Source organism: Schistocerca cancellata, chromosome 3 (genome assembly GCF_023864275.1).
Source record: "Schistocerca cancellata isolate TAMUIC-IGC-003103 chromosome 3, iqSchCanc2.1, whole genome shotgun sequence".
NCBI lineage: Eukaryota > Metazoa > Arthropoda > Insecta > Orthoptera > Acrididae > Schistocerca > Schistocerca cancellata.
Window position 1 is genome coordinate 66,581,621 of NC_064628.1, and position 20,785 is coordinate 66,602,405.

General features: G+C 45.1%; 1 protein-coding gene across 1 annotated transcript in view; it reads left to right on the plus strand.

The window, feature by feature from the left end:
- The window catches only part of LOC126176099 (thioredoxin domain-containing protein 3 homolog), a gene marked incomplete at its 3' end in the record, with an annotated part of 221,543 nt that overhangs the window by 91,769 nt on the left and 108,989 nt on the right, over window positions 1–20,785 (plus strand). Inside the window, exons 5-6 of the mRNA XM_049923236.1 lie at window positions 4,586–4,702; window positions 11,511–11,607. Coding sequence (XP_049779193.1) covers window positions 4,586–4,702; window positions 11,511–11,607 — 214 coding nt within the window. The remainder of the gene's footprint in view (window positions 1–4,585; window positions 4,703–11,510; window positions 11,608–20,785) is intronic.

The following is a 20,785-nucleotide window of genomic DNA, read 5'->3' on the forward strand; positions in this document are numbered from 1 at the left end:
AATACAGATTTTTCATTTCCTCAACGAAAAGGTAATATATATGTACATATATCAAACATCGCCTCAATGCTTCGTCAAATGTATATAAAATATGTTTCTGTTATTTATAAACAACTTTGGCATTTACCAATAGTAATAGGAAACTCTTAGACTTCATCATGATGAAAAACGTTGAGTACAAAATAACAACAGTAATTATAAATATAATTCCTTGCGTTTCTGCGTGTAAACCATACTTGCATCAGAATAATTGCTTTGGTTACATAAAAGCGCAGAAGTTACACGATCAACTGATTTTTATTACTTATAAAGTACAGTTTATATTCTGTAAGGATATAAAATACACGGTGGACTAACTCTGAATGATGTGCGGTTCTAATTATGAGCGAAACAAACAACCAAGTAAACAAAGATAAAGACTAGTCGTCAGCTCCCAGTTACTCTTTTACACTTTCATTGATGTTTCTTTCCCTACCAGTGCTGCCAATACTACAGATCATCCTCCCATTTACTACGTCGTTTATGTAGTGTACCATAGCTAGGGAACTCTAATTTTGATGGGCCGCAACTCTACTCGTGACTCATTTATTTATTTGTTATTTTCTTTTAGTCTGCTATCTATATGCAAGTACAGAGTGAATGTTACACGTGAATTGGCGTGAATACTGCACATAATATTTTAACATAATTTCAAATGTGATAGTAATAATTAAGCATTATCCTGTCTAAGGGAAAAATATACGTAGAAATCTACACAATAATAATAATAATAATAATAATAATAATAATTGAAAAAATTATCAGGACATGGGAAAAAGAAGTCAAAGGAATCCAAATTGGCATTAGAAAAGATAATAGATTCAATTTTAAGTGTTTAGCTTTTGCGGATGACCTTGCAATCCTCACAAATAATAGAAAAGAAGCCACTAACGCCATAGAGAAGTTACACGAAATTGCACAAAGAACTGGCCTGCAAATCTCATATGAGAAAACCCATTACATAGAAAGAGTGCCGCAAGACAAATTGCCTATTGTGACAACCCATGGGAAAATCGTACAAGTACCACATTTTAAGTACCTGGGAGAAATCATCCAGCCATCAGGGATCAACCTAAAGGCCAATGAGGAAAGAATAAAAAAACTACAGAAAGCATATAAACTCACGTGGAACCATTATAGCAAAAAGTCCATATCCATTAACGCAAAATTGAAGCACTACAACACTGTCGTACTTCCGGAGGCACTGTATGCATCTGAAACAACAAAAATAGGTAGGCAAACTAAAATCAAAGAAATAGAGAAACAAGAAAGGAAAATTCTCAGGAAAATTTTTGGCCCGATACAAGAGCAAGGAATCTGGATGAAGAGACCAATATCAGAATTATACAAATACACAGACAAGATTGCGGATACAATAAGGAAAAGAAGAATGCAGTTCTACGGACATATCCACAGGATGAATGAAAACAGAAGTTCAAAGCGAATTCTTAAAGTCATCAACTCAGGCAGGGGAAAAACAAAATGGATAAAAGAAGTTGAAGACGACCTCAGACAAGCACACATAACAGTAAACGATGTAAACAATAGAACTGAATTCAGGAACATCACCAAAAAACATAAATTTGACACCACAACACAGAAGAGACCAGGATGCAAATGGACAGCGGAGCGAAAGAAACAGCACAGTGAACACATGAAGAAAATTTGGGCTCAGAAAAAACATAAACAATCATCATAAAGGAATTCAAGTTCAAACACTCTCTTAAATGGGAATAATCGAAAATAATAATAATAATAACCAAAAAGTTTACATACTACCATTTGGCCATCTAGCAGGCACACGGCACTGTTCTGTTACACTATGTTGCATTGGTGACCACAAATTTTGTAATTTATAATTGTGGACTACACTGCTACACAACACTACAATAGACAGCACTGCCTGCACAAAACTACACTACACTACTCTGCTGTACTTGGTATCAGAACCACGCTGAATTTCTCATTTGTGTGGATGGTTATCCCCCTGCGCGCTGAGGTGCTATTTAGGATACACGGGGTCTACTCTGCTGTTCTATCCGAGGTGTAGAGATTGGGACACAAGAGCGGTATCGAATAAGGAAATAAGGGCATACATTGACAGCGAATAGCAATGCATCTGGAACAGGGTGGAAACAGGGATGAGAACCTGCTGTCAGGGTCTCAGGAAGGCCCTCCCCGAGGCTCATCTCCTCAGTACTTCCAGAAGTTTGCTGTAGGTGAGTGTTCTGCCCGTCCCGCCGGTGGTTAGAGTCCTCCCTCGGGCATGGGCGTGTGTGTTGTTCTTAGCATAAGTTACAGTAGTGTGTAAGTCTAGGGACCGATGACCTCAGCAGTTTGGTCCCTTAGGAACTCACACACATTTGAACATTTGAATGTTCTGCCGTGGCGCATTTCGTTCGTAGCGTTGGAGGGCAGCGTGGAGGGTAAAAATCGTAGAGGGAGACCAAGAGATGAATACACTAAACAGATTCAGAAGGATGTAGGTTGCAGTAGGTACTGGAAGATCAAGGAGCTTGCACAGGATAGATTAGCATGGAGAGCTGCATCAAACCAGTCTCAGGACTGAAGACCACAACAACAACAACGATGTAGGGTCTCTTCTTGTTTGTCTCTCAGCCATATAGGCTTGCAATTCTTAAGCTGATACCTCAGCTCTCAGCGAGTTCAGTGTATGCCACAGTTCCACATTTGTTATTATATTATAGGCTGTTGCATTTCCAAATGCTTTCCTGTCCAGGTCTGTAACATCTTGTCTAATGCCACATTCCCAGACGATGTGATTTGGGGTGCCAATTGCTCCACATTCACAAGTGTTTGTGGCGCGCTGTCGTACTTTTAGTAAGTAGTTGGGATACGGACCATGTCCCGACAGGTACTGTATGTCACAGGGTACCGAGTCACAAGTAGAGTTGCGCTCCATAAAAACTAGAATTCGTTAGCTTTGATATACTACATAAACGACGTAGTAAATGGGAGAATTATCGGTAGTATTGGTAGCATTGTTAAGGAAAATTTGAAAATTTGTGGTAATTTCCTATGGAACCAAACCGCTGAGGCTTAGACAGTACTTAATCTAAGGGCCGGCCGCGGTGATCTAGCGGTTCTAGGCGCTCAGTCCGGAGCCGCGCGACTGCTACGGTCGCAGGTTCGAATCCTGCCTCGGGCATGGGTGTGTGTGATGTCCTTAGGTTAGTTAGGTTTAAGTAGTTCTAAGTTCTAGGGGACTGATGACCATAGATGTTAAGTCCCATAGTGCTCAGAGCCATTTGAACCATTTTTGAACTTAATCTAACTCAAACTAACTTATGCTAAGGACAACACACACGCTCATGCCCGAGGAAGGACTCGAACCTCCGACGGGAAGAGCCGCGCGAACTGTGGCAAGGCGCCCCAGACAGCGCGGCTACCCCGCCAGGCTGGTAGGGGAAGAAACATAGAAACACAAATGAATTTGTAAGGGAGAGGTTGGGTTGGGTTATTTCGGGGAGGAGACCAGACAGCGAGGTCATCAGTCGCATCGGAATAGGGAAGGACAGGGAAGGAAGTCGGCCGTGCCCTTTCAAAGGAACCATCCCGGCATTTGCCTGGAGCGATTTAGGGAAATCACGGAAAACCTAAATCAGGATGGCCGGACGCGGGATTGAACCGTCGTCCTCCCGAATGCGAGTCCAATTTTCTAGCAACTGCTGTAAGGGAGAAACTGGGAGCCGACGATTTTTTTATTATTATTATTTTTAGATTGTAAGAAACGCACATCATTTAGAGTACTGTATGGCTCCCTTGGTCGGAAGGAAGTATGTCATTTTTGTTCATTCTTTTATGTTAGGAAGAAACTGGTAGGTTCTCACCCCTGTTTCCACCTTGTTCCAGATTTATTGCCATTCGCTATCAATGTATGCGTTTATTTCGTTACTGGATACTGCTCTTGTGTTCAACATCTCGTTTTCCGTGATTTCCCTAAATCGCTTCAGGCAAATGCCGGTATGGTTTCTTTGAAAGGGCACGGCCGACTTCCTTCCCCATCCTTCCCTAATCTGATGAGACCGATGACCTCGCATTCGGTCTCTTCCCCCCAAATCAATCCAACCCAACCTCCAAAATCTCCTTATCACATTTCCGCTTTTTAAGCCAATATTATGCACCTCTCTTTATTACCGCTGGGTCTGGAGGTACCAAGGCTGACACCAGCGACAGTGCATCAGTCGGTGCATCATACATGCTTGTCAGCCGCAGGCGTACACGTCTTCGTGCTCCCCACAGAGCCTTACCTTTCTGGCTCCAAGATACCAAACGTTCGACCCACTGCCCGAAAGAGCAAGCAAGACTGCGTTGTTGTACGTTCTTATTGCATTTGATGGCAGCTGAAGACTTCTTTGGCCAATTCTTGCTATTTTATTTAGGATTTTAATGCCTCTCTGGCAGACAATTTATATATATGCACGCATGTTTTGCTTTTCGTCGATGTCGATTCCAAGGTACCTGTATACTTCTTTTCTTGTGAGTGTTTGGGAAAGCGTGTGAGTGTTGGGTGTTTTCTGTGCAGAGCGGGCACCTGGTGAACCTCATGTTCGGCGCGAACGCGCCCCGCCTGAGCCGGCTGATCGTGGAGGAGCTGGAGAACGAGAGCAAGGTGCTGCGCGGGGAACGCGAGAGGGCCGCGGTCAGTACTCGCCGGCTCTCTGGCTCGCCAGCAGACTGAGCCACTGTAGGACTTGGTGTCAGGGGTGAGCTCACCGGTCACAATATTAGTCATCCACTTAGAAACGCCCACAGGCCGCTTTGGACCGCCATAGATGCACCAGAACTGGTATCCCAATGCGACGGTCCGCTGCTGACGTAATCGTGCCAGTGAACTTCTCTTCAAGTGCCGGTCGATTGAACGATATCAGCGCAGGAAGGAAGGGTCGACGTGGGGGCATGTCAAAATGTGTGTGAAATCTTATGGGACTTAACTGCTAAGGTCATCAGTCCCTAAGCTTACACGCTACTTAACCTAAATTATCCTAAGGACAAACACACACACCCATGCCCGAGCGAGGACTCGAACCTCCGCCGGGACCAGCCGGGACAGTCCATGAGCGGTATGTCAGAAAATGAGGAAGGAGTTATCGTGTGCGGCATTGTCCATGGCCAAATCATGAATGCAGTTGCCTGATTAACTGCTATATCAACGAGGCCTGTGCAACGTGTCTATAAGGAATGGCGTACTACTCACAGCCATCCAATACACAGCACGTTAACCAAGGTTGGAAAGATAACCTAGCCGAAAGGGACCCAAGACGAGTGTCAAATCTTCTCTGTTGCAGTCAAGATTTGCTGCTGTCAGTCCGTTTCAATCAGTTTTCGAGCAAACACTCTGAAGGGAACTGCATGAAGAGGATGGTTGGAGTCGCATTCCTCCCAAAACAACATTGCCCAAAGCGGAACATACAACTGAACGCTTTCAATAGGCTAAAAAACACAGAAACTGGGCAGTAGCTGATTGAAGGTGCATAGTATGCGAGTCGCGATGTGGCCCATTTCCAACTGATGCACTGTCGGGTACAGCGACGGCCCTAAAGGCGTTAAAACCGTAGCGTGTGGAGGATATAGTCCGTACTACCGTTGGTTCTGTGTGATGTTTTGGACGTGGTTTTTCTTTTTTCCTTGCCGTAAACATATAACAGGACTTCAAACTGCTTGGCAGATTAAAACTGTGTGCTGGATCGAGAGTCGAACCTGGGACCTTTGCCTTTTTCTGGGATGTGCTCTACCTACTGAGCGATCAAAGACGCCCAACGACCCGCCCTCACAGCTCTTTCTCCGCTAGTACCTCTTCTTCTACCTTTCGAACTTAAAATCAGCGCACACTCTTCTGCAGAGTGAAAATTCATTCTACTGCACTAGGATGGTTATTTCAGCATGCTCGGTGGCCAAGTGTTACTGCCTTTTCTTCTACACCTTCACGATAGGTAAACTGTGACCACTCCCGCCTCGCAATATGGTCAGAGAGCTGCACATACATACGGTCTGGTTTGGCGAACACTTGCGCTCCCTAATGGCGCCTCGACTGGCCCATTAAACCATGCGATCGCAATGTTATAATAAATATCTGGGACTATTTGAAACAGCAGTTGGAACATAGCAGACAACATTCCCGCAATTTGGCAGTTCTACGGGATGTAACCAGCAGTGAGTGTCTTCAGCTGATCGTGGCATACCTGAAGAAACTCGTGGACTCTTTCTCTGCGAATTGATCCCGTTGTCAATGCTAGAAGCGGTGCTACGTGATACTGTGCTGCTGTCTCCTGGGGTGATTAAGCTTTTGTCCGGTGTGCTTACCCCATACTGTCTGTACCTAAAGCGAAATGTATTGCCTTATTCTACATGTTCTCACTACTTATTGTGTAATAAAGTTACCTGCTAGGGTAGTGCATCTAAGGTAAGTAAAGTGTATAGTGTAAGTGTATAGTTGCTAGTTGTACAATACAAAAAAATTATTTTCAAGTCCGGTAAGTGTCCTCCATCATGAGTGACTCATTAGCAGATGAGAGTTTAACAAGACCTCTGCAACAAACTGATAGTTATTGTCCCAGTCTCATTACTTAAAATTGGATGACTTAAGGGAATGGGAAATGTTGGAACGTGTTGTGGCAACGCTGCGAGGTAGGTGACACCGAATGACTTATAGAATGCTGCTCGCACTGTCTTGCCATTTAGTGAACTGTTAACGTGGAGCATTTGATCGGTGTGCAGCGTGCTATTGTGGTGAAGCCTATTACAAGAATGGAAGCGTGGAGACAGCGCGTCGAGAACTTCGGCGCAATTTCAACATTGAACGGCAAGGTCGTGTTCTCTCGGCGCATGCAACCAACACCTGGATCCGCAGTTTTGAAGCAACAGGTTCTGGACTGAAGAAGCAGTTTTTAGGGAGACCTTGAACCGCTCGTACGACAGACAATATCAAGGCTGTGCGAACTGCTTTCTTTAGAAGCCCGCAGAGCTCTATTCGACGTCATGCCGAGTCTCTACAGTTACATTGTTCAAGTGTTCAACGAATACTGAAAGTGGGTTTGATGTCCCAGCCGTACAAGCTGCAGATCGTTCAGCAACTTCAACGTAACGATCTGCTAATGCGTAGCCAATACGCTGAACGCATGTTAGCAAAAGTGCACGACAACAACCACAGTTTCATTAACAACTTGAGAACGTCGGATGAAGCTCACTTACACCTCAGTGGCTTTGTCAATAGATAGAATTTTCGCTGTTGGTCTGACCAAAATCCACGTCAGCTACACCAGTATCCACTGCACAGCAGCAAGTATACTGTATTCACTACATGTTCTCGAGTGGAACTATAGGACCCTACTTTTTTGAAGATGGTGGATGCGCAACCACTGCAAAATCTGTTCTGTATATTGCCATGATAAGAGGTATTTTTGCTCATGAACTGCACCTTTCCTGACAACGTATGGTTTCAACATGACGGAGCAACGGCTCATACGGCACGTACATCGACGGGTGCAGTGCGACGATTGTTTGGTAAGTTTGTCATTTCAACATACGGTTAAACTCACCTAACAGCGTGCTGATTTTTTTTTGTGGGGCCACTTGAAGAGCGTGGTTTACTTTCTCGACCTGTTACCACCTAAGAACTTAAAGCAAGAATACGACAGGAAATCTCCAGCATTTCTATTGAAATGTTTGGCCTAACCGTTTTTAATGTTCCTATCAAGCTGCAGGAATGTGCGTGCCGAGGTGGAGCTCATGTACCGGATGTGATGTTCAAGAAACAAAAATACTTGTGACATTTAATAATGGCGTACTATGTACTACAGACTCACATAAATAAATATCTGTAAATCAACTGTACCCATCCATCAATCCGCATTCCAAAATTTACCTTTCTTTGGAGTCGTCCTGTATATATTGCACTTTGAGAGGTTGAATTACTGTGAGCGTACCAGCGTTTTAGGAACCCCCATAAAAATGCCGCAGAAAGTTAAATCTTGTGAGTGAGCCCGTTGCAAGAAATGACTTACTCAGGGAACAAAGCATTTACAGAATTTGTTGAGACTCTTGTGCTGTGGCTTTTTGCAAAGTGTGTGACCATTCACTGGGAATAGGGCAAGCTGTGATGCACGAAAGTTATTAATTATTTCATCGTGTCGCCCAGACTTAATAATTATTCCACTACCGGCCTTTTTTCTCGAAAGAAAATGGGCCGCCTTTCGACGAAAATGCCACACCAACAGTGACTTTCTGAACACGAAGAGACTTTTCGTGAAGTAAACTTGAATTTTTATGCAAGTCTGCTGGATTACGTGGGTGCTGTCATGGAAGGTAAAATCTTCTAAGTAGTTAGGCTGCGACATATTCCGCTTTAAATTTCCTCTTCACAATAGGTGTTTCGACCGCTGTGCTAAATGTCCGCTGTTAGATGAACAGTGTTCTATGATTCTAAGTGTTGAAATGTCGCTGTGTTCCATAGAAAGTCGATGGACAACTTCCCATTCTGACAACATTTCTTGTCGTGATGTAACAACGCGTGCGCAGTCTAAGCTTGAATCTGTCTTTTGGGTCATGATGGCAAATTGCGCAGTGTACAAAAGCCACGTCCAGTTCACAATTGGATGCATGGCGTCTTCCACTGAACAGCATTGGGAGCGCAGATTTCTTTTCCCTCCGTTTACATTATGAAACATCCCCTTAGAAAAATTATGAACGACTGTGCTAGTAAACCTCTACGTTATTTGATACAAAGACAGCTGAGTATAACTGAACGTACTCAGACAGTTCTCTCTTTACTTATTCTCATCATCACTAAACTGACACAATATTTTTTTTAGCGCAACGCAATCTGACTTTCAATAATCGCTACAAAAGAATGGCCCTGGCTAACAATAACCTATACCTTTCATGAATCACTTACCTCACAAAAATCTTCGTTACTCGAACTACTGGAATGCAGCGAGCGCCGATGCTGCCAGCTAAATGAAAGATTCTACTGAAGGCACTAACTACTGATAGGCATAGTTAGCAAATGAAATATTTTGATAGAGAACAAACAGTGTATTCACCTTAATAATGTTCAAAACTCATCATATATACCTATAAATTTATGACAACTATCTTTACAAGTTTCCTTATTTTGGCGGTCACAGGTCCAGATCGTCCGCTTATAGTAACCTCTCAAAACTCTAGCATCTCTCACTCCACATCCACACTGCTGGCGGCTCATCCCGAACTGCCCAACGCTACGCGCTGTTCACATCCAACTGCGCAACACTACACTAGCGAATACCTGTATTCCAACAATGAGTCCAACCAGCCACAGATTGAACACAGCACAGTCAGTGATTTTCATACAGAGCGCTACGTGGAGCTACAAACATAAAAACCAAAACAGCCTACTTACTCAGTATTGTATGATAGTGAATAGACCCTGGGAAAACTGAAAAGGAAGAAAATGAAAGCGTCTGAAGTGGGGTGCTGTTGAAAGGTTTTGAAAAATATGTGGATACGGAAAGAAGAGGTTCTCGAAAGAATCTGAGAGGAAAGGAATATTTGGTAAATACGTAGTAGACGAAGGGATGGGATGAGGGGAAATGTTTTAACATATAAGGGTATAACTTCCACGGTAGGAGAGGGCAAAAACTACCGGGTGATCAAATAATCAGTAAAAATTTGAAAACTTAATAAAGCACGGAATAATGTAGATAGAGAGGTAAAAATTGACACACATGCTTGGAATGACAAGGGGTTTTACTAGAAAAAAAAGTTCACAAAATGTCCGACAGATGGCGCTGGACAGCAAAACGTCAGTGATTGCGCATGACAATCGTGTATAAAAGGAGCTGTAATGAGAGAGAGGATCAGATGCGCCAGCGGTCGCAGTATGTTGACGTTACCTGAAAAGGCGCTTTCAGTGAAGCTGTATTATCAGAATGAGGAATGTGCTAGTTCAATGTTACGATCCTATCGTCATATGAAGGAGATTCGAACGGGTAAAAGTCTGTTGACAAATGCAGCTGTGGCGACAATGATTTCGAAGTTCGAAGCCACGGGTTGTTTAGACGACAGACCCCGTAGCGGCCGACCGAACACAACGCGTAATGCTGCTGAGACAGTTCAGGAAGAAATGAAGAATGTAGCGGGGTTCGTCTATCCACGGGGAAGTCAGCGCTCGTGCAGTCGCACGTCGCACCGACATTCCATACACTATTGTTTGGTTGGCACTGAGGCGTACCCTCCGATGCTATCCGTACAAAATCCATAGGCATCATGAACTGTTACCTGGCGATTTAGTGAAGCGGAAGGTATTTGCGGTGTGGGCGTTTCAAAAGATGGCGGAAGATGACGATTGGTTGACCGACGAAGCTCATTTCACGCTCCGAGGGTCTGTCAACGCCCACAACTGCAGAATTTGGGCTACCGAAAATCCTAGAACTGTCGTGGAAACTCCATTGCACGGCGAGAAAGTCACGGTATGGGTTGTATTTACCACATCTACCGTTATCGGGCCTTTTTTCTTCGAGAAAAGGCGTGATTCTGGTTTTGCAACTGCTACCGTGACGGGTGAGAGGTAAGCCGATATGCTACATAATCGCATCATTCCCAGCCTGGCTGATAAGCACCTGCTGGAACGTACGATGTTTATGCAGGATGGCGCTCCACCCCATATTGCTAAACGCGTGAAAGATCTCTCGCGCGCGTCGTTTGCTGATGATCGTGTGCTCAGCCGCCACTTTCGTCATAACTGGCCTCCCAGGTCCCCACACCTCAGTCCGTGCGATTATTGGCTTTGGGGTTACCTGAAGTCGCAAGTGTATCGTGATCGACCGACGTCTCTAGGGAAGCTGAAAGACAACATCCGACGCCAATGCCTCACCGTATCTCCGGAAATGCTTTACAGTGCTGTTCACAACATTATTCCTCGCCTACAGCTATTGTTGAGGAATTATGGTGGATATATTGAGCATTTCCTGTAAAGAACATCATCTTTGCTTTGTCTTACTTTGTTATGCTAATTATTGCTATTCTGATCAGATGAAGCGCCATCTGTTGGACATTTTTTGAACTTTTGTATTTTTTTGGTTCTAATAAAACCCCATGTCATTCCAAGCATGTGTATCAATTTGTACCTCTCTATCTACATTATTCCGTGATTTATTCAGTTTTCAAAGTTATACTGACTTTTTGATCACCCAGTATATTGGAAGACACAGACAGGAACATGTCTAACAAATGATCGAAGGCGTTGGGTGTAAGTGCTACTCTCAGATGAAGAGATTGGCACTGGAGAGGAAATCACGGCGGGGCTTATCAAATCAGCCAGAAGACAAAGGTAATAATGATAAGGAGACATCATGCGTTTGCTTAATGTCGCCCTATGGGTAAAGTACACCAAATGTAAGCACTTTGTAGGCTAGCCTGTTGAAGGTGTGTGGTGTGGACGACGCTAATGTTGCGCCTGTGTCGGTTTGCAGCTGCCGTTTGACGAGCTGACGGAGGAGGAGCGCATCCGGCACGAGGCCCAGGAGAAGAAGCGGCTGGCTGCACTCGCCAAGGAGCAGGCGGCTCAAGGTGAGTTCGGTCTGCCACAGGTAGACGCTCCGCCCCCAACTGATCCAGTAGTGTGGGGTCTCCAACGCTGGCACGCTCTTGTCAGCCTGGTACACACATTAGAAGCTACATCTGCATCGGTATTTACACTCCGCAAGTCAATGCGTGGAGTGTGGCATGGGAACGCAGGGTGTACGGTCCACTGGTATCGTTTTCTCCCTTTTTCTGTCCCATTTCCTGCTGGTAGGTGAGACGAAACGTGGGTATCCAGTGTGGGATCCGTACCAGATAGGGTTGACAGAAGAGATAGAGAAGATCCAGTAGAGAGCAGCGCGCTTCGTTACAGGATCATTTAGTAATCGCGAAAGCGTTACGGAGGTGACAGATAAACTCCAGTGGAAGACTTTGCAGGAGAGACGTTCAGTAGCTCGGTACGGGCTTTTGTTGAGGTTTCGAGAACATACCTTAACCGAGGAGTCAAGCAGTATATTGCTCCCTCCTACGTATATCTCGCGAAGACACCATGAGGATAAAATCAGAGAGATTAGAGCCCACACAGAGGCATACCGACAATCTTTCATTCCACGAACAATACGAGACTGGAATAGAAGGGAGAACCGATAGAGGTACTCAAAGTACCCTTCGCCACACGCCGTCAGGTGACTTGCGGAGTATGGATGTAGATGTACATGTAGATGTATGGACCCTAATTTCTCTAAACATTTCCCCTGGTAAGACTGCGAGATGTAAGTTGGAGGAAGTAATGTGTTTCTTGACTCGTGTAGCAACGTGGGCTCTTTGATTGACATCTTTTTTGTAACGTTTAATACCGAATTTGTTGAGCATTTAAGTAACACTCTCGCATTGGCTAAACAAACCCGCGAAGAATCTCTCACCTATCCTTACAATCTATATCGGTAAAGGAACAATGGAGGGAACAATACGTAAAATAAAGGAAAGGCAACGACCCCCCTTCTTAGAGCCGTGTACCGCAAGTCTCTAGAGGAATGGAAGGTTCCAAATGATTGGAAAAGAGCACAGGTAGTCTCAGTCTTCAAGAAGGGTCGTCGAGCAGATGCGCAAAACAATAGGCCTGTATCTCTGACATCGATCTGTTATAGAATTTTAGAATATGTTTTTTGCTCGCGTATCATGTCATTTCTGGAAACCCAGAATCTACTCTGTAGTAATCAACATGGATTCCGGAAACAGCGATCGTGTGAGACCCAACTCGCTTTATATGTTCATGAGAGCCAGAAAATATTAGATACAGGCTCCCAGGTAGATGCTACTGTATTTTCCTTGACTTCCGGAAGGCGTTGGATACAGTTCCGCACTGTCGCCTGATAAACAAAGTAAGAGCCTATGGAATATCAGACCAGCTGTGTGGCTGGATTGAAGAGTTTTCAGCAAACAGAACACAGCATGTTGTTATCAATGGAGAGACGTCTACAGACGTTAAAGTAACCTCTGGCGTGCCACAGGGGAGTGTTATGGGACCATTGCTTTTCACAATATTTATAAATGACCTAGTAGATAGTGTCGGAAGTTCCATGCGGCTTTTCGCGGATGATGCTGTAGTATACAGAGAAGTTGCAGCATTAGAAAATTGCAGTGAAATGCAGGAAGATCTGCAGCGGATAGGCACTTGGTGCAGGGAGTGGCAACTGACCCTTAACATAGACAAATGTAATGTATTACGAATACGTAGAAAGAAAGATCCTTTATTGTATGATTATATGATAGCGGAACAAACACTGGTAGCAGTTACTTCTGTAAAATATCTGGGAGTATGCGTACGGGACGATTTGAAGTGGAATGATCATATAAAATTAATTATTGGTAAGGCGGGTGCCAGGTTGAGATTCATTGGGAGAGTCCTTAGAAAATGAAGTCCATCAACAAAGGATGTGGCTTACAAAACACTCGTTCGACCTATACTTGAGTATTGCTCATCAGTGTGGGATCCGTACCAGATCGGGTTGACAGAGGAGATAGAGAAGATCCAAAGAAAAGCGGCGCGTTTCGTCACATGGTTATTTGGTAAGGGTGATAGCGTTACGGAGATGTTTAGCAAACTCAAGTGGCAGACTCTGCAAGACAGGCGCTCTGCATCGCGATGTAGCTTGCTGTCCAGGTTTCGAGAGGGTGCGTTTCTGGATGAGGTATCGAATATATTGCTTCCCCCTACTTATACCTCCCGAGGAGATCACGAATGTAAAATTAGAGAGATTCGAGCGCGCACGGAGGCTTTCCGGCAGTCGTTCTTCCCGCAAACCATACACGACTGGAACAGGAATGGGAAGTAATGACAGTGGCACGTAAAGTGCCCTCCTCCACACACCGTTGGGTGGCTTGCGGAGTATAAATGTAGATGCAGATGTAGATGTAGAACTCTAGCTGACTTATCCGTGGCGCATAGATACACAAAAAATGAAACAGTACTTACACTAGTTTTCGAGATCTTGTATTTTCTCTAGCAAAAGTACCCACAGACACACAAACATACACAACCGCGACCGCTGCGAGACCGACTGTTGATCGTCGGTTATTGAGAACCTGTGAGGCGGAAGTGGGGAGACATTAGCGAAGGACGCACGAGGCAGGGAGGGAGTAAGCATTTAGTACCCTATGAAAGGCAGGACCACTTGTCAAAGCAGCCTTGTTGTATATCAGCTATGCTGCAATTATTGTGCACCATTCTTTGTGGGCATGGCAAGTAACCAACTGTGTAATCGCATGTATGGCCACTACCAAAATGAGACCAGCCGCTCACAGATCCATTCACTTGCCGAACATGCTGTGCACCACAACCCAAATAACTTAACAGCTGCTTCACTATACTAGCGATTTACGTACTCCTTTCCAGCACTGGGTTCTCTGAATTGCGCTTGTGGGAGTTGTCTCTCCAGCACATTGTGCGTTCTCACAATCCCCCTGGCCTACACTTCTGCTAGCCTGTTTCCCAGTGCCTCGCCTTACCGTTTCCCTTTTCTCTTCTGTCCAAAGCACTCCTTTCCTCTTCACATTGTGTAATGCCTTCTCCCACCACTCTTCATTCCCCCCTCTCCCGGCCATATGTGCTCTTTCCCGTTCTCTATCTCCCTCTGCCTCTCCCTCATTTTTCCTTTTTCCAGCAGTCTCCATTTCTCTCTTCCCTACCTGTCTCCCTCTTGGTCTCCACTTTCCTCTCCTTTCTATCCCGTCTTTCTTCTCGCCCGCCTTTATCTGTTTACCTTTTTTCTTTGTTGTTCTACCATCTGCACTTCTTTCATCTTGTTGTGCAGCCGCTAAGTCACCTATCGAAAGAACCGCTTCACACTACCCCTCTAAATCTCTCGTTGCTATGTGCGTCTTACCCCCTCCCCACCTTCATCTCATAGGCAATTGCTGTCAATGACCGACAATCAAAAGTCAGTCTCGCCGCGGGTTTGTATTTTTGCGTGACTGATTTGCTGTGTGTGTGTGAATGTGCGTATTTTTGCTAGAGAATGTGCAAGAGCTCGAAAGCCAGTGTAAATGCTGTTTTCTTTTGAGTGTATCTATGCACCACACATCAGTCAGCTGTAGGTGAGTGATTCCCTTTCCTTTATCTTACGTATTACCTTTACAATCTGTTCTGTCTCTCCAGTTAAATGAACCTGATGGGGATCCAAAACCGACAAACAGTATTCAAGAACTGGTCGAGCAGGAGTTTTGTAAGTGCATTCTTTCGCGTGTGAATTAATTTTCATCAGGACTCTTTCAAAAATGTGAGTTCGACACCTACCTTACCTGTGGCTACATTTATGTGGAGGTTCTACTTTAAATCACACCAGACAGAAACTGCCAGATACTGGAAGAGTATGACTGATTCCAGCGATCGATTGCCAATCATATAGTCAGACGATATCGCATCTTTTTGCGGAGCGACAAACATTGCGTTGCATTTATTTATGTCTCAGCTGGGAATGTTTTCTCCATTCACTGTTCATATATTCTGAATACGCTATGTTTAACCCCTCGACTGGGCTACACAGCCTCTGTCAGAAGCTTGTCTGGTCTTCCACCACACATACCGAGACCTGCCTTGCGGCTGGGGGCAAGATCAATGGGACGACGTTAATCATTTCCATTCATCGTTGGGTCATTCTGCATGGCGTCGGCAGAACTTTAGATGTCCTAATACTTTCTTGGCAGCCATGAGGGGCTTGGGAATCATCGTCTGGCCGGAATTCTTTGATTCACGCAGCTCGCATGGACCACGCTATGTTGATATAACTTGTTCAGGACAGTATGACTCGAACGTGTGATTTTTATAGATGCTTGAAGATATTAGCAAGTAATTTCCTTGGATTTTGGGGGTTATGTATCTCCGAATAGTTGAGAATAAGAGGCTTTGATCATACTTAAGAAAATTTGGGGTCGTCTCAAGCTCTATCTACACAGCACGCAAAAAGAAGACACTGCCAAATTCTTAGGACATATTACTCACACATTACAGAAGAAAATGGATTGGCCACTAAAATTTCATTACCAGGACGGTCATTAAATACGAAATTTTACTTATTGTGCATAAACGGTTTAGAAGAAACAATAAATGATGAAAGATATCTGCTCACCATATAGCGAAGTCTGCTCACCATATAGCGGAGACGTTGGGTCGCAGACAGGCACAACAGAAAGACTAATAAACACGTGAGCTTTCGGCTAGAAAGCCTTCTTCTGAAATAGACAACATTACACACACATTCACGAAAGCGCAGCTCTCACACACATATGACCACTGTCTCTGGCTCTTTTCGTTGTGCCTGTCTGCGACTCAACGTCTCCCCTATATGGTGAGTGCAATCTATCCTTTTCATAATATTGTTATTATTCCATCCTGGATTTTCATTGTTTAATAAATGATTAAATTTATAGTTGATTTGGATGTGTATAGGATGCGAAATTTAGTACACAAAGAATGACTCCAGCACAGCTGGACATCGAATCGAACTGAGCTTGAATGAGAGATAGTGGTACGTCATTTCATGCCGATTCAACTTCCTGCCAGAGTTCATCAGTCATTGTGACCGGCGAATGGTGGCGTCCGGTCTCTCAGCAACCCCTGATCAGATGTTTTCATTGCGTGATAGATTTACTGTCCATGGCATCAGCCTCTGTGTCGAGATAGGTCAGGGCAGCACAGGGGGAATGCGGTCTTTTGTTATCTTGTTGAAAGATAGAGACCTCGAAGATAGGGCATAGCCACCCGCCTTAACACGTTAGAAATGTAACGCCTGCTGTCAAGATAACCGCTATGCTAACCAGGGGTGATAGCACTGTATATCCAAGGGCACCTCAAATTATCACGCTGGGTGTTGGATCCCTAGGGCGTGCAGTCTGTCATCGTTCGTTCTCTTCAGAGCCTCAGTACACAGATACGTCCATTGTGCTGCTGCACACGAACCAGCATTCGTCTGGAAAAGAGTAAGTGGTGCTACTTCGGTGTCCAGGGTTGTCGTTGGGCGCACCGCAGTCAGCACGCCTTTCTCTGCTGCCGTGTCAAGAAACGCTGGTACAGTGTCGCCGCGCCGGCAGTTCGTGGAGCAGCAGACTGCATCGCACTGTCTGTGTGGGTAGTTACTGCTGCAAATAAGGCCATTTCCTGACTCATACTACATGAAAAATCTGTGCTATCCTCCATGGACGAGCAAGCATTATGTCTTTCCTCTCTGGCGCTACTCGCATGGTGCCACTGAGATCCTCTGTAGCATTGAATATGCCCCACTGACCCCAGCGGTCACACTTTCCTGTGACAGCTGTTGGGTCCCAACCAACATAAGCGAACATACTGCAGAACGATAAATGCACTTTGCATAGGTCATGATGCTACTGCTGTCGAATTCCGACATGTGCTGGTAGACGTTCGTTCTTCTTACAAGGGGAATAACAGTAAACAAGCAACATTTAAATACGATATCCAAACGAGAAATGAACAAGACAATCTTTCCATTATATATGGAATGAGTATGGCGTTATTTCTGTCTACTCCTGTTGTTGTACTGGAATCATAATCAGTTGCGTATTCAAGGATGTTGTACACCTTTTGACACCAATTTGACTTTCGTTGTTTGCTGGCTTCATGTTTTACAGTTCTTCATAGTACATAAATCATTTGAACCACATTGGAGCAGAGCCAAACCTCCTACCACATGAAAACCTTTTGTAGATGAAATGTTTAAAATGATGCCTGGTTACTTTTGGCTATGTTCAAGGCTGTTTATTGGAGCATCGTGCTTTCCAACCAAGTTCAACAGCCGAATGTATAATGATGTCTCAGAGAATACTGTATCTGATTTGCTGTAAGGTGTGCCTTCGCCAGTGTGACAAAACATATTCTTCATGCACGATTGATGTCGCCCTCATGTCATTGTTAATCTCGTCGGCTTCTAAAGAACACAATATGAAGACGGGGACCAGTTCCTTTATTTCCACATTTTTTAGACCTTGAACCATTACGCTTCTATTCATGGGGCAATTTGAAGGCTGTTGTGTATCGAACCATGGAACGAAACGCAAGTATTCTTTGTGCCAGTACCGTACAAGGCTTCGAAACCAAGAGCAAGACCTCAAGGATACATCAGCACAGCTGGGATTCAATGCAACGCAGATTGATGCATATATCAAGGCCAACGAGGGTCATCAGGAACGCTTCATGTGATATGGTGATACGTTAGATTCCTATGTGTTTCTCATGATGTATTGCGAAGGGCAATAGAAAACTATTTCTAATATATAAACAAAACGTTTCCATACTTGTGTCTATCAACATATTTTCTTCTTGTGTGTGTAAGGAATGTGTTCTGTTTAGCTGCATCTTTTTGTTACACCTTGTATGATCCACTTCTGTCTGCAAGCTTCATAACAGATATTTACGAAAAAAATGGCCTAACAGCCGTATGTTTTGAGAAGTTATTTTATTTAGACGATCAGTTTTGGTATCTCATTAATGTCATCTTCATACCTGTATGCATTCCTTGCACAGACAGTCAGATACATCGATACTTGCATAATTGGAGTCATCAGTATCTGGATTTCGCGAATTCGTTTGTGGAGTGTTTACTTCAGAGACTTGACAACATAACAGATACCTCTAAGCTGCGATGATGGCATAGTGTTCTATAAGCCGTTTGCTCACTTATTTCCTGGTGTCCCAAATACGTCATTGTGTTATTGTCAGCATAATTTTGGTCGGGAAGAGAGCTGGAGTTAGCGGCGTACATCTTTGACTGTCTGACTTCAGGCCAACATCATCGGTTGCACCATTCCGTAGAGAAAGAGAAAGAAGAAGAGGAAGAGAGAGAGAGAGAGAGAGAGAGAGAGGGAGGAAGAGAGGGGGAGCCGGGGGCAGGGAGATGCAGTGTCGTCTGTAAGACCCTAAAGGCTTGTTCACCTACCTAACAGGGACCGAATTCCTCCGCCATTCTTCCTGCTGCGCGATTGTTGTGTCAAGCGTGCCTCTAGATCACGCAGTTGAGTACTTGTAGAGAACAGTTCTTTAAGAGAAAAGAAACGGTGAAGGCCTGTAGACTTCTGCTCATCTATAGCACCAGGAAGGCCACCAAATTCACTGACGAACTGATAACATTCAATAGGGTCACGTGACCTGATTCCATACGATGCAGTTGACAGGTTTGGGATTTAGCTGAGAACATATGTGCAAAGTTTGATGCCAGGATCTCTATAGAGACCCCTGTTCTCGCTTTTTCAGACGAAGTTTGGTGACAGAAACCTTTCCTAGCACCGACATTCGAACTAGCTACTGCCACAACGAAGAGCCAGACGGTAGTGACTTGAGCCATTGTCGCAGTATCTTCTACATTCGCTTACGGGTGTCAGAGAACATTGTTGATGCCGAGTCTCGTCAGGCGAGGCGATGGAACGGGGCTCGCATTCAGGAGAAAGAGGTTCAGTTTCTCATAGGGATATGCAGAATTAGGTTTCCCGTGGTTTCCCCATACCACTAAAGGAAAATGCCAACACGGTTTCTTTGAAAAGGATGCCGCCATTGCTCCAGTACTCTGTCCGGTCCATGCTTTTGCTTGGCGCAGCAGATAGGCAACCAGCTGCAACACTTTTGAGACGAGGTTTTCGCCCATATGAACAAATACACTCCTGGAAATTGAAATAAGAACACCGTGAATTCATTGTCCCAGGAAGGGGAAACTTTATTGACACATTCCTGGCGTCAGATACATCACATGATCACACTGACAGAACCACAGGCACATAGACACAGGCAACAGAGCATGTACAATGTCGGCACTAGTACAGTGTATATCCACCTTTCGCAGCAATGCAGGCTGCTATTCTCCCATGGAGACGATCGTAGAGATGCTGGATGTAGTCCTGTGGAACGGCTTGCCATGCCATTTCCACCTGGCGCCTCAGTTGGACCAGCGTTCGTGCTGGACGTGCAGACCGCGTGAGACGACGCTTCATCCAGTCCCAAACATGCTCAATGGGGGACAGATCCGGAGATCTTGCTGGCCAGGGTAGTTGACTTACATCTTCTAGAGCACGTTGGGTGGCACGGGATACATGCGGACGTGCATTGTCCTGTTGGAACAGCAAGTTCCCTTGCCGGTCTAGGAATGGTAGAACGATGGGTTCGATGACGGTTTGGATGTACCGTGCACTATTCAGTGTCCCCTCGACGATCACCAGTGGTGTACGGCCAGTGTAGGAGATCGCTCCCCACACCATGATGCCAGGTGTTGGCCCTGTGTGCCTCGGTCGTATGCAGTTCTGATTGTGGCGCTCACCTGCACGGCGCCAAACACGCATACGACCATCATTGGCACCAAGGCAGAAGCGACTCTCATCGCTGAAGACGACACGTCTCCATTCGTCCCTCCATTCACGCCTGTCGCGACACCACTGGAGGCGGGCTGCACGATGTTGGGGCGTGAGCGGAAGACGGCCTAACGGTGTGCGGGACCGTAGCCCAGCTTCATGGAGACGGTTGCGAATGGTCCTCACCGATACCCCAGGAGCAACAGTGTCCCTAATTTGCTGGGAAGTGGCGGTGCGGTCCCCTACGGCACTGCGTAGGATCCTACGGTCTTGGCGTGCATCCGTGCGTCGCTGCGGTCCGGTCCCAGGTCGACGGGCACGTGCACCTTCCGCCGACCACTGGCGACAACATCGATGTACTGTGGAGACCTCACGCCCC